At 27.2% G+C, this 15,007-nt stretch overlaps 1 protein-coding gene across 1 annotated transcript in view; it reads left to right on the forward strand.

Annotated features, from left to right (window-relative positions):
- Positions 1-15,007, forward strand: part of arr (low-density lipoprotein receptor-related protein 6) — a 110,611-nt gene that overhangs the window by 76,014 nt on the left and 19,590 nt on the right. Inside the window, exons 30-35 of the mRNA XM_087160171.1 lie at positions 580-783; positions 976-1,119; positions 2,126-2,328; positions 3,834-4,033; positions 7,765-7,962; positions 8,873-10,224. Coding sequence (XP_087016297.1) covers positions 580-783; positions 976-1,119; positions 2,126-2,328; positions 3,834-4,033; positions 7,765-7,962; positions 8,873-10,224 — 2,301 coding nt within the window. The remainder of the gene's footprint in view (positions 1-579; positions 784-975; positions 1,120-2,125; positions 2,329-3,833; positions 4,034-7,764; positions 7,963-8,872; positions 10,225-15,007) is intronic.

Here is a 15,007-nt window from a genome sequence, read left to right on the forward strand (position 1 = left end):
CTGGATTTCTCGATTTTTCGCTAACAGTGATCCGGCAGTTTCCGGAAATCGAAGATCCAGACGTTTAAAAAAATAATTGATCACAGAAGTTTCTGAAAATCACATTTTCAAAGGTGAAACTTAAAAACGCAGTTTATTTTATTTGTTTGTAAGGGAGAACCAGAGAGATACTTTATAAGCTTATATTCATGATTAATATTCATTTTTTATCAGAGTTATAATCATAAACTCAAGAAAGAAAGACATATTTATAAATTTTAATTACTTCTCCAGGTCATCATAGGCATGTGTAAAATTTTAAATATATTTTAAGTAAACTAAGAAATATTGAGAAAAAGGAAGAAAAAAAAACCTTGTTTACATTTTTTTCTGATTGTTCAATTTAAACAGAATTTTTTTTTTTTAAACTCTATTATATATAACTTGGGCTCACAATCACCGAAATTTGAAATTTTCCGGAATTTTGACTTGGGCTCTCAATCACCCCTGTACTTTTCATTCGAGTTGCTTTGAGTTATCACCAATCAAATTCTTTTACTTCTTTCTTGATTTTAATTTTTTTATGTACTTTGTCTTTAGGCAATGACAGAGTTCAAGTTATTGATGAAGACATTTATGAACCATATGGTCTAACTCAGTATGCTGATTATATCTACTGGACTGATTGGGATAATAAAAGTATTCAGCGAGCTAATAAAAGTAACGGAGGCAACCGAACAACCATTCAAATAATGCCTGAAAATGTTTTAGGCATACAAGTCTATCACAAATCTAGGCAATTTGGTAAGTTCATAAAAAAAATACTGAAGTATAAAAGTGATTTTAGATTAAAGTGAATAAGACTAGATTCAATTTTTGTGTTCGAATTTATACATAAAAATTAGTCATTTTAAAAACATTGCATAAAGGCTCAAAATATTTCTCTATGATTCATAATTTTATTTTTACTATAAAGTAATTTCTCACTTTTTGAAGGTTGGAATCCATGTGCTTTGAACAACGGAGGATGTGCTCATCTCTGTCTAGCTTTACCTGCATCTGCTCAATCCAAAACTTACATCAATCATTGTGGGTGTCCCACACACTACAGTTTAAATTCTGATAACAAAACATGCTCATGTAAGCACCATTTAGTATCTATAAGCTTTGAACTTAGTGGTGAACACTTAATATGACTTCGCAGATAGCTACACTATAAATATATATTTGTATCATAGGGGTTGGATAGTCCAAAGATATTAAACTTTTTTAAATCTAAAATTTTCAAGCTGTGTGAAATATTCCTTTATTATTATTTTATTTCTATATTTTTTAAACGTTGAACAGTCGACCCAATTTTTGAGTTTACGACTACTAATGTTCAACTCCGTAGCCTTGTAATTTTGAACGCAATCCAGAAAACAATGGAACTCTTGGATCAAGTATCATGAGAAATTTTGCCTTTGTGAAGGACTTTTTGATGGAACTAACCCACATTTGCATTACATGGAGAGGAGACCACTATAGCCTCCCATGGTTAGCCTGACAACAAAAGGACTCTAACCTATGATCTGTCTACCACTGAGGATATTTTACTTCAACACTGTGGTCGGTGCAAGTCGAATGCAGAATTCTTATCAACGGCTAATCGCTGAGATTCAAACCTGGTTCACCTCATTGGATGGCAACCGCTCTACCCCCTGAGCCATCACGGCTCTCTTTATTATTATTATCATTTTTGATTAAATATTAGTTTGTGGTGTTTTAGTTCCATGGCTTATTGTTTACACTATTGATTTATAATTTTAGTTCATGCTGATTTAATAAATTATATCTTTACATGACTTGCATTTCAATAGTTCAAAATCATTAAGTTATCTAGATATTCAAGATAAAATATAAATCCACTTTATTTTACTGAAAAAATGTCTTTTAGTATAATCTTCACATCAATAAACATACATAAATTAAGCACATATAAATCAGGTTATAATTAGACTATAAAATTTTTTTTAAAGTTCTAATCATTGTGTTGTTACACTATGGAAGTGATTAATTGTTTTTGTTCTGATTCCCTTTTAAAGCGTGTTCCTCTGATGTTGCTTTTTAAAATTTATGTATATATATATATCTTATTTTCATTTAGATCCCAAGGCATTTATGCTATTTAGCCAACGTAACAGCATAAATAGATTTCTGATAGATACATTGGACTCTCCTGAAATTAAATTCTCAATCCCCAACTTGAAAAACGTAAAAGGTTTAGATTATGATCCTGTTGACCAATTTGTTTATTGGATTGATGGCAGATCTAAAACTGTTAAGAAAAGCCATGTCAATGGAACAAAGGTTGGTTTTTAATTTTATACACTAATTTTAATTATTAGTTTAAAAACTTAATTACATTATGAAAGTATTAATCTAATTTTATGGAATTCACAGTTAAATCAGCAGTGAACAACCTGCTGCGCGGAGGCCTAACGGATGCCTTAAATGGTAAATGTGTCGCTATTGGTTTTGCAGTCTAAAGTCAATTTCAGGGTGCGTAGCGTTTGTAAAAAGTACTTAAAGGTGCTTTTTTGGGGATTTCGTTTTTAAAAGCTTTTAAAGGTGCATTTTTCAGCTGGCGTTTTTAAAAAGTGCTTTTTTTCCCGAATAATTTTTTTTCTCCCTTCAGTGATATCTGGTGGATCCCATGCATTTCACGAAAAATGGGGTGTTTGCTACGTAATCATTCACGCGGACTTCATGTCGTACCCACGCATGCACGCACACTTGAAACCGAAACCCGAGTGCTCCAATTCGGATGGAGAATATCAGATCCTTATGAAATGTTTTTCTTTTTAATTTATTTACATTTTATTATTGTTTATTTTATTTTACTTCTAACACTTTTTTGATGTAGGGGAAGGGGGTACGGGTACTTTTGTTCTGAATTCAAGGTCAAGTTGAATTCACTCGATGATGTGGGAAAGTACTGATTGTTTCGATTCACGTCTGTTTCTTTTTGGGTTCTTTTTAACGCTAAAACTGTTTATAAAAAGTTTTTTTGTTTTTCAATGATATCACTGATTGAATATAAATTTTTTGAGTGCTTGAAAATTTTTGTAAAGTGCTTGAAAAGTTTTTAAAAAGTGCTTATTTTTGATTCAAAGATTTGGCTATGCACCCTGAATTTGTAAAACCTGCATAACATTGACATAGAAATTTTATTACTGCTTTTCAATAAAGATTGAAGAAATTTTGAAATTATAACATTAAAATTTCCGATTGTAAAGGTTCTGGCAAAAATTTAAATATTTCAACATTTGATTATTATTTTTTTTGAAGAAAAATTTGCTGTAACCAAAACATTTTCAAAACAAATGTATTTCTAAGGTTTATTTAAAAATTTAGTATGTAATTAGTTTATATTCTGTAAGAAATTATTTTTTCCTCAAAAAAAATTAAAAACATGCAGTTAAAGTAGGCAAAATTTAAAATATTTTTTTATTCAAAAATATATTTATTTGTGGTACTTCCTTTTTTAGTTTTTAAGGAAAATTGATATTATTCTTGCTACGTTGAATAATAATTAGGTTATTATCAGTTGATATAAAAACTGATTTTTTGCAGCCCATGAAAGTTGCATTTTTTTTCTGCTGCTTCCTTCCGAAAATGGTTATGCACCCCCAATTTAGAAATAATATGCAGCACCATGCTAAACTTTGTTGTCTTAAAAATCTCACTTTTTCCTATATTATTATTTTATTACTTATGTGATATTTACATAAGGTAATCATCAAAATAATTAAAACTTCGTTCTTCTATAAATTAATTGCAAATGTTAGTTTTTTAATTTTATTTTTTCTTAGGTTAGCATTGTTGTTCCAAATCCAATCGATGATATTCAACCATTTTCTATTGCTGTTAATCCTTATACCCGCACAGTATTTTGGTCCTGTTCTCAACACAATACTATAAACATCACAACTTTAAATGGCAATCTTGTTGGCACTGTAATCGGAAATGTCGATAATAAGCCCCGTTTTATAGCATTACATCCAAGAAAAGGGTAAGAGTTAAAGTTTCTATTTTTAGTCCAACTTGAGAACTTCAAATTATTAACAATTTAAATATTTAATACTAACTTATTACTTAGTTTAGTAGTAAAGTTATTTGCTTTCTGATTGAAACATCCTATAAAATGCTATTTTTACGTTTATTAATTGCATATTTTTTAATATTCTTTTAAATTACTATTCAATTGACTTTAAAAATTTTTTTTATACATTTAATTTCGATATTTTAAAATTAATTCAATAGAAATCAAAATATACTCTTTTTCAATACAAAACAAATGAAATAAAATAAAAATATGACCACCGAAGCCGACGTCTTCAGGGGGTACCGGCCCCGGTAGCCATTAAAAACAAAACCATTTCTATTTGAGGGAGAAGCAAAAGCTTAAAATATCTCCCTCAGTACCCCGATGGTTTTGTATAGAGGTCCAGGAAAAACAAGATACATTCAAAAGAATAAACAAATTGCGAAAAGAAAATCAATAAAAATCATCAGAAAATTAAAAACTCACAGTCACAGGTCAAGAATAAACTTCAAAAGCAAGTGGAGGAAAAGAAAACACTAAAAACTGAAAAACAACGCCCCCTATAATAATGCGCAGTAGAAGTTTAAAAATGAAATGAAAAAGGTCAGGAGAAGGAGATACGTAGATAAATTAATAAAATGCTTAACTGGGGCTGCTCAGTTAAGACTAGAATTGCGCCCTGTTAAAAGAAAAAATATATAAAAACTTAAAAACCATCAATCATTTTTTTAATTAAAAAATTAACATTACAAAAATTAAAAGGAAAATAATTTTTACTCAAATTATTTAAAAAATTATCCACAGCTTCCCGAAAACTTTCAACATTATTACAAATTTTCTTAATCCTAACTAATTGCGAAAAAACAAGATTTTTGAATATCCTACTACACAAATTAGTTTTAAAGTTGCAGAAAAAAATAACATTAAAATTAAAGGCTTTTCTTTTATCAAACACACCAATTTTAATAAAATTGTTAACAATATCAATTTTAAAATCTAAATATTCAATATTAAAGCAATTTTCATTAGTTTTTTTCAGGACCAAATCACCAGGATAAATAGTATAAATAAAATTATAATCGTCACAATTAAACAAAATCAAATCATCAATGTATCGGAAAGCATTAAGTACTTTATGTTCAAGAAATTTAGCCTCGAAAAAGTGCAAAAAAATGTTGGCAAAAGCCCCAGAAAAGGAATTACCTTGTGGAATTCCAATAATTTGTTTATAAAAATCTAAACCATTAAAAAGAACATTCTCAAAAAGATTAAACTTGCATAAATCTAACCAGTTAAACCTATCAATTTTTTCATCAAATAAATACTTGTCATAAATACCTTCACAAATCTCAATAATTTTTTCATGTGGTATGCTGGTATACAAATTTTCAAAATCAAAAGTGTTAATGCTGGAAATATCATTACTTTTAATAAAATCCAAAACTTCAACATTACTTTCAATAATAATATTTTTCTCTTTTTTAATTTTAAGCAAAATAATTTTTAAAAAACAAAAAAACCTTTTACTAATATCAGAATTATAACTATTAGTACCACATGCTATAAACCTAAATTTAATCGGATTTTTATGAAATTTAACTATTGGAAATAAATATGGAAATGTAATCCTATTTAATTTAAATTTTAATTTTTTTACTAAATGCAATAATTCTTTTTTCAATAACTTTTTTTATCTTCTTTTAACTTTAAATAGGTATTATTTGCATTATATTCCCCAATAATCAATTTTTTAAAAAAATATTTACACATAATACAGAAATTATTTGAAGCTTTATCTACAACAGTAACAATGAATTTATCCTTAAGATTTTTAATTTTTCTAGATAAATCATAATCAATAAAAGTACCTTTAGGAAATGAACTAAAACTGGTATTAAATAAATTAAATTTAACCCTTTCAATAATTTTAGCTTTCCACTCAGAAAAACCTTCAACAGGCCAATGATATTTTCTGGAAATTTTTGCAATAAAAAAATCTAGATCTTTTTTAATGGATAAAATAAAATCTTCTTTTTTCATCTTAACTCTGGTTCTAAATTTTGAACCCTTACTTAAAATGCTAATTAGATCCTGATCACCCACAATTTCCAAATTTCCGGTAATAACATGTCCATAATCATTATCAATAAATTTTGAAAAACCCTCCTCATTACAATAACAATCAGATTTAGAAATACAATTAAGATTTCGACTTAAAAAATTATAATTACACACCTTTTTCCTAAGTGTAGAAGAATATTTAAAAGCAGCAGTAACCCTAATTTGTTCTAAAGGAAAGAAATCAGAAAGACCATGAATAATCTGTGGTAACTTAGCATTTTCAAAATTCTTATCATGAAAATTAATCGTACAAAAAACCCTTTCGACTTTAGAAACATTATTAAAAAGCAAATCAGTTTTATTGACACCAATTTTTGATTTAATTAAATCCAAAACTATAAATTTAACAAGTTCAGTATCAAATTTAATTTTAGAACCAAATTTAATAAGGAAATTTTTTAAAACTTTATTTTTAAAACCAAAAATATATTTCCTAATAGTGAAAATATTATTCAAATTAACAGGTAAGTTACAAAAATTCGAAAACTCATCAAACTCAATAAATTTACCCTTACCTTTTCCACCTCCCCTTTTACTTCTAAATTTTGAATCACAAACACCAGGAAAATCAAAAACTTTTAATTTATTATAAATACAAAAATCTTCAGTATTAACAGTACCTTCCCCATTAAATTTACTATTTAAACCATAAGGAAAAAGAGTTTTAAGACTACCAATGTAAATATTTTCTAAATCAAGTCTTTTATCTAAATTTTCCATAAAATCCAAAATAAAAAGAGTAACATTATTAAAATCATGAAATTGAAAATGTAAAATTTCATAATCCGTGGAACAATTACTATTATTAAAATTTTTTATAGCTGATCTGTGGGAATTAATCCGCTTATGAAATTCAAGACCTGTCTGACCAACATAACACAAATTACAACAATTGCACTGAATTAAATAAATAATATTAATACTTTTACAAAAAAATACATTAGAATGACTGTCAATTTGAGAACTATCAGCCAAAGGACAAGTTTTACATTTTTTATTACAACATTTCTTAAACTTTTTAAATTTTTTTATATTTTTAAATTTATTTAAACAAAATATTTGACTTAGTAACTTTTTGTCCGAAGTAATCCCTAAGTCAAGACTAACTTCAGTGCTCCTTGTTTGGGCGCGCGACGAGCCAGGCGCCATAAAATATTTATATATTGTACTTTGCATTATTTTAAAATTAACCTAAAAGGAAATACTAAATTAGACATATAAAACCTAGACATCCAACAAAACCCTTTGACGCTTTAAATTAATTAGAAAACACCTAAAGCAAGAAATAAAAACAAAATAATTTTTCAAATAAGAAAAGCGCAAATGCAGCATAAACCAAATTTGAAAATTACAATACTGAAAGAAAACACAAATAATTAAGATCAAAAGGATAAAACTTCTTTGAAAGGGTAAAACTCTTCTCTTTTTCAATAATTATATTAATATTAAAGTATAAAGGAGCTTAACAATGCATTCAAAATAATTAAGCTTTGATTGCAATTTTGTTAAATTAGAATGTATTGCAATTTTAAAGAATGTATTTTTATCATTTGATAAGCATTGATTTCTTTTACTAGATTCTTATTTTGGGTAAATATGATCCATACTCATGTCATAGAAAGGTCTAATATGGATGGAAAAATGAGGAAAATACTGTTTTCTACTGGTTTAGATTCTCCAGTATCATTGACAGTTGATATTTTAGACAGTTACATCTACTGGGGAGATGCTGTACTAAAGACAATTGAAAGAGCAACAATATTTGGAACTGATAGGTAAGTAATTTTTTCCCCTCACAGAATTAGTAAATTCTTTAAGTATAGTAAGTAATCCCCATTTCTGATATGATTCTGATCATACTAAAATCTGAAAGTAGTTTATAAATACAGTTTGTATTGTAAGAACTAATTATAGTCTTGCTCTAGAGATGCATTCAATTTCATCTCATATGGTGGTTTAAAAACTGAGAATATAGGTGTTTTGCGTGTGCATATTCTTTTTTTAATGTTCCTATCATAATTATGTATTTGTTCTTGCCACGAAATTTTTTCTCTCTGTAGGCTGTAAAATGTTCATTTTTCTTTAAATTCCTAAACTACGACAGTATATGGTACAGAATGATACTTCATCCAGAAAAAAAAAATATTTATTTTCGTCTTGTATTTTTATTTCCAAGAGATCCAAAATTACTTAAATAAGAATAATATAGCGATATCTCTTAAGGATCAAATGTATTGACAATGAAAAATTTTGCATTACATGTAGTTTTAAATTAAAAAGTTAAGGTTTAACTCTAAAAATTGTATTTACTCTAATTTTTGCAGTTAAGTCAAATTAAATCAGTAAAGTTTAACTTTTAATATTTCTATCTAAAAATCTTATAATGCATAAATTATCAATTTATAAAACATTCTGCTTATAAACATCTGCTTGCAAGATTTTTATCATTTTCATCAAAAATAATTAATAACATTCAAAAAGATTTCAGTAAAAATAGCAACATTTGAGGCAAAAAATTGGACAGTAACCGTTTACCTTTTAATTTAAAGTAGTATAGCATAGGGTATGGGTAATTAGAATGCCTAACATATGAACTAGTTATAGTTTGATTTATTATTCTAACTACATTTTTTGACATGTAATAGAGTCTCATGAAGTAACTCTTAATTTTTCTTTTTCCTTCAGAAAACTGCTGGTTTCTGAACCTATTTTATATCCTGTGTCTTTGACAATTCTTGGAAAGCACATGTTTTGGATAGATAATGATCAACAAATCATTGAAATGGCTGATAAAGATAGTGGTGGAAATCGCCAAAGAGTACAGAGGCGTATACTAAATTTAGTTAACTTATTAGGTGTTAACTATGTTGATCCTAGAAGCTATTCCTCTCATCCTTGTTTTATTAAGAATGGGGGCTGTTCCCATATATGTCTTACAACTGAAAGTAATAAAAAATATTGTTCATGTCCAGTGGATTTAGTTTTATCAACAGATGGAACTTCTTGCATTGACATACCGATTTGCTCTCCTGATAAGTTTCGATGCTTAACTGGTGTAGCTTGCATACCAAAGGAATGGGTTTGCAATGGTAGATCTGACTGCAGTGACAGTTCAGATGAGAATAACTGTGAAGTTTGTAAAACAGGACAATTTAGGTGTCATAATGGAGACTGCATTGAAAGAATGCTGAAATGCGATGGTATTCCTAATTGCAAAGATCATTCTGATGAAGAGTGCTGTCAAATGAATAAGTTCCAGTGTCTTATTTCAAGAGAATGCCTTAGTCTTACTCAAGTGTGCGATTCCCAAAGAGATTGCCTGGATGGGCATGACGAGAGTCCTGCTAGCTGTGGCGTTTCGGAAAAACCTCACTCAGCAAAACCTAACTCGCAGTTCATATGGAGCGTACCAGCTATTGTAACTGCATTTATTTTATTGATTTTCTGTGCATTTGCTGCAAAAAAATGGAAGTTTTTTCAAAAGAAAGAAACTGTGAGAAATGAAGTTAGAATAGAGATGCAGCCTTCAGCAATATGCAATGGCGAATTCAGCTCTATGAATGACATAAACCGACAAAGAGGTGCTGCTGTTTCTTCATTTCATAGCTCTTTTTATGAACCCATATCTGATTTAAGACCATCAAGAGTTCAGAGCCGTAGCAGCTTTTATGATCGTAATAACATTACTGGAGTGTCATCAGACAGGATGTATAATACCCAATTAATTAATCCTCCTCCAAGTATTGCCGCAAGCAGCACCGATTATGAACATGGTTCTTATTATAATGAGCGTCCTTGCAGACATTATCAGTGCAATGATCATTCATATATCAATCTTGCTCCCCCACCCACACCCTGTAGTACGGATATATGTGAGGAAAGTGAAATTTATGCCTCTTCCTTAAATGGTTCAGGATTAGATCTTTCTCATGGTCCAAACTCCTTTATATCGCCCCCTACTCCTGGAAGTTCCTATTTATCAGAAGAAAATCTTGCTCTTATTGCTCCACCTCCTTCTCCTGTTCTTACAACCCCTTAAAAAATATTATTATTTAAATTGTTTAATGAGACAAAAATGTGTGAAATATTCATACAATATTCTAACAACTATTACTGATGTTAAAAAAAAAAACAACTCTGATTTTCAAACCATGAACCATTGTTTTGTTTATTAAAGTGTGTGTTCAAGTTGCATGGATCTATTACCCATATAGTTTATCTTGACCCTATGTTCGAATTTGAAACTTAAGAGACACCATTTATTTACAATCATCCTCATTTATTCACTTTACTTCACATGCCGTATCAAAATCTTAGACCTGATACTTTGCACAAATCTAAATCATACTTTTATATTGATTGTAGTATCAATTTTTTGGATCCCGTGCAAGGTATTTAAAAACTAATTTTTGGGTGTATTGATAAGAGATGCTTTTGGAGACATTCTGTACAAAAATGCACAGTTAAACACTTTTTCTTGAAACTGTTTGGTAATGGTAATGCCATGTAATTTAATCTTGATCATTCAATGTCATTGGCTCCTGATGTAATTAATACCCTTTCTTTCTTGCTTTGTGTAGCAAATGGAGTTCTTTCAGAACTAACAATTTCACGTCACACTTGCTTTAAATCTTTAGTCAGTCTTCATAACTGAATCCATGACTTTTAGCTATAAGTCAAGCTTCACTCTGGAACTTAATACATAATTTTAAAAAGTACCCAAGTTTACTTTTTCTTGATTTTCAGAAAAGTTATCCAGCCTTACACCAAAATTTTTAAATGCATTTTGTATATTATTTTGTCAATCATAAAATTTGATGAAATTAAAAATGATGCAAAATTGTTTCACATTTATCTACGAAATTCGAATGTTGGTAAAATATTTTTCTTTTGTTCTTATCTTTTTTTTGTGTGTGTTGTGATATAGTTTTTAAGACGTTCATCTAAAATGTCTTTTTGAGTTCCTAATTTAGTGTGAAAAATAGATCTTCCAGTGGCTTTTAAATCCCAATAAAATTTATGTAGTGAACATCATTTCTATGAATATTCAGAAATTGATAAGCTGTTTGAATAATATTTTTGATAATGATGTCAACTTTTATTTGTGATTTTTACATATTTTATTAGAAGCATTCATCTGATATATTCTTTTGTGTTTCCTATTTATTGTGAAAACTAAATTTTATAGTGGCATTTAAATCCTAATGCAGATAATGTATTTTAGTATCAGAGAACTCATTCTTTCTCTATATAGAAATTGATATAGGAATAATATTTTTGTAAAAATTTTTAAGTTATATTTGTGATATTTAGTGTGATATTTACTCATACATTTGTACATATTGCTTTCATTCTTTTAAAATAAGCAACATTATTGTGTTGTTGCATATAATTTAGTTGCAAAGTACTTAGCTTTTTGTGATAACTTATCATAATTGTGATATCATTATACTTATTTGCGTAAGTATAAAATAGGAGGGAATGGTGTATGAAAAAATAATGGTCGTTTAAGGTTTTTATATGTTTAAAAGTTATTAATTTTTTACATGTAAAATTGCTAAATTTGTCTATTGCAATAGATGTTTGCTAATATAAGATGTTTCTTTCCTATTTGTAATTGAAATACATACAAAAAAATTTTAACTCATATTATCCTTAAAAACCATATTTTTTAAGGTTTTTAGATCTAATTTTTATTGTTTACTCAAGTAAATTTTATCTTTCCATTAATTATAAATTTTTTAAAAAAAAAAAACTTTTTTTTCTTCTTAGTTTTAATAGTTTTTTATAATGATGTAATGTAATGCTCCCAATGTTCATATCAAGTTTCATTTACAAATTAAGTAAAAAAATATTACAATCTATTCCTTAGAAATTATTTTTATAAGAAAGTGTTTGCAGTGTGTTGTTATTAATATATTTGTAGAATTTTGCAAAAGAGAGAACAAATCCGAAATTTTTAAGAATTTGAAAGCTTTTTTTTATTTTCAATATTTTATATTTATCGTTAGTATAAATAAATAGTAATTTTAAATGTAAATTATATATGTACAATCAAGGCTGAACGAAAGTCTTATGTGCTGTCCAGGACCAAATTTATTGTAGGACCCTTCCTCAAGGCACAAAGAGTCTTTTTTTAATATTTTGAAGACATTTCAAACACTACAGTTTTTATATAGATATAAAGAAATAAACTGCAACTTTCGTTTAAAAAAATGTTCCTTTCCTCAACCTTGTATAGAATACTTAAAATTGAAAACAATCTTTATAAGAATTAAATTTGTATTTTTGGAAAAAACTGTTGATTTTTAGTGAAAACAACAATTATACTACAATATTGTATAATTTTAAAGGAAAGCTACTTCAATCATTATCAAAAGTCTCATGACATGATGCTTAAGATTTTTAATTTTTTACGATCTATTAAGTTTTAAGACAAGAAAGTGGTCCAAACTATTGTAATACTTTTTGTTTGTGCTCCTTCATTTAGTTTAGGAGTATTCAATTTACTGTAAGTCTTGATGATTCTGCTTTGTATCTATTTTAACATTAAGTTTTTCTGAGAATAAGAATTTCTCTTAAGATTGTATTTGCAAACTAAAAGTAATTATATTTACTTACTATTACTTTTAAATACAATGATGTTGATATTTCTTTTTTGATTTTAGTTATGGAAAAAAAAAACTATTATTTAAATATTTTGTAATTTTTTTTTGTAGTATGTTTTGTTGCACTTTAATATATTCCTGTTCATTCCATTTGTTACAATTAAAAAATGATCTTTTTTAATGTTGAAAACAACTTACATAATGCCCCAACATTCGTAAATAAAAAAGTGCTTACTTTTACATAAGTACAAAAAGTAGATATTGTCTATATTAGCATATCAAAATAAGTTGATGCATCAATAAATTCATGTATCATGGATTTTGTATTACTAAGAAAATTTATTATTATTTTTTTTGAAATTTCATCATTCTGATTTCATCATCATATATATCATACACTTAGAGAAAAAGCTGTATTTTTTTTTAGTTCCTATCAATGTATGCATTTCTTATTGTGATATATTTAAGATGTAATTGTATTTTAGTGTGTTTGTAAATATTTTGTGCTTGTTTTTGAGATTTGTGATTTGAAAATTTAATGTGTCTGAGAATTAAAAATCAATCATAATTTCTTCATTCTTTAAGTGTACCCAATTAAATAAGTACTTCAAGTGTATCCAATTAAATAAGTACTTCAAGTGTTCTTTGTAATTGTTAAAGATTTGTTTCGTTTATGTGATGAATTCTATATTTGAATGACCAGTGTTCCATATTGTTTAGAAATTCACTTTTTTGTAATTAACATTGGGCTCATATCATATTATAAGCACGCTAATGAAATCCACACTAGAGTATTCTTCAAGTTTCAATTGATAAATATCAAATGAATTTTGGACAAAACACCCTTTGAGTATTAAAAAACTTTTTTTTGTTGCTATTTTTGAAAAAGAATAAATTAATTTTATATATTTTTTTAAAAAAATAATTTTTTAAAATTTTTTTATGTAGTTGTACTGCAATTATTCATTTAAAACAGAATTATTTAATTGTTATAAATTATGTTCAACAAACAATTTTCAAGTAAAACGTAACTAGTTCAGAGTTATTTAATGAAATTTTTTTCTTCATTTGCCTGAATATTAAAGTTTTTTTTAAATGTTCTGAAATAATTAAAGACTGCAGTTTTTTTTCCTTTGAAAGTATATACCTAAAATTAAATAACTTGATGAAAAATGTTTTCTCATTGGAAAAATTTCTGAAAGAACGGAAGTTGAATTTGAATACAAAAAGATCAATCATCAATATATTTGATAATTAAAGCTGTTGTGGTTGTTTTTTCCCCCACCAACATTTACAAACATTAATAAATTTCATATCTTACTGTTAATTCGTTTCTTTTACATGAAAATAAGAAAATTTTTTAAAAAAACTTTTGAAGTAATTATGGAACATAGTTATTTTTCCAAAAGCATTTATCTTATAATTAATAAATGGATGAAATATGTTTTTACTCTCTGAAATCAAATCAAAATAAATAACCAAATTATCAAGTAGTCCTGTTATCAATATATTAGTAAATAAACAATAATAATAAGAGGAACTGAAATATGTTTTTTTTTTTTTTTTAAAATTTAAAATTTGTTATGTATAAATTGTTGTATAACTGTTTTTTAAAATAAAACTATTTTTTAACTTCATTTGTCTATTTCAGTTTTAAGTTAATATCCTAATTACCTAAATTTCACTATAAATTAGCATTCCATTTATAAATTTGTTCGAAGATAACATCAGCAAAAAGAATATGCTTTTTAATTTAAATGCTGTTGCATTGAAATTGTTTTATAATTGTTCATTAAAATTTATTTTTATAACATTTACTCTTTCATTTAAGTTAATTTCTTATTCAAAATATTTTTACCCTTTATGAAATCAAACTTAGCATTAAGAACAATCATTTGATAAATTGATTATATTTTCACACATTTATTTGCCATTGATCAAACCACCCACTTAAGATGATAATTTATTTTTACTTTTAACCGATTTAGCATTGCAAAATCTTTTAGAAAAGGAATCATAAATGTTTCCTCTTTAGAAAAACCGTATCTGGTCTATGTTTTCTCGTATGACCCCCCAATTAACCACCTAGGCTTAGAGTCTTGTTTACTATCCCATAGACACCATGTTATTTTAACACCCATAACAACGTTTGCACTGTGTCGTTCATTCCAATATATTGACTGAAATTCTATTTCATGTTTTAACACCCAGG

This window comes from Parasteatoda tepidariorum, chromosome 3, assembly GCF_982258835.1.
Source record: "Parasteatoda tepidariorum strain Cologne lab strain chromosome 3, Ptep-v5.0, whole genome shotgun sequence".
In the NCBI taxonomy this organism is placed as follows: domain Eukaryota; kingdom Metazoa; phylum Arthropoda; class Arachnida; order Araneae; family Theridiidae; genus Parasteatoda; species Parasteatoda tepidariorum.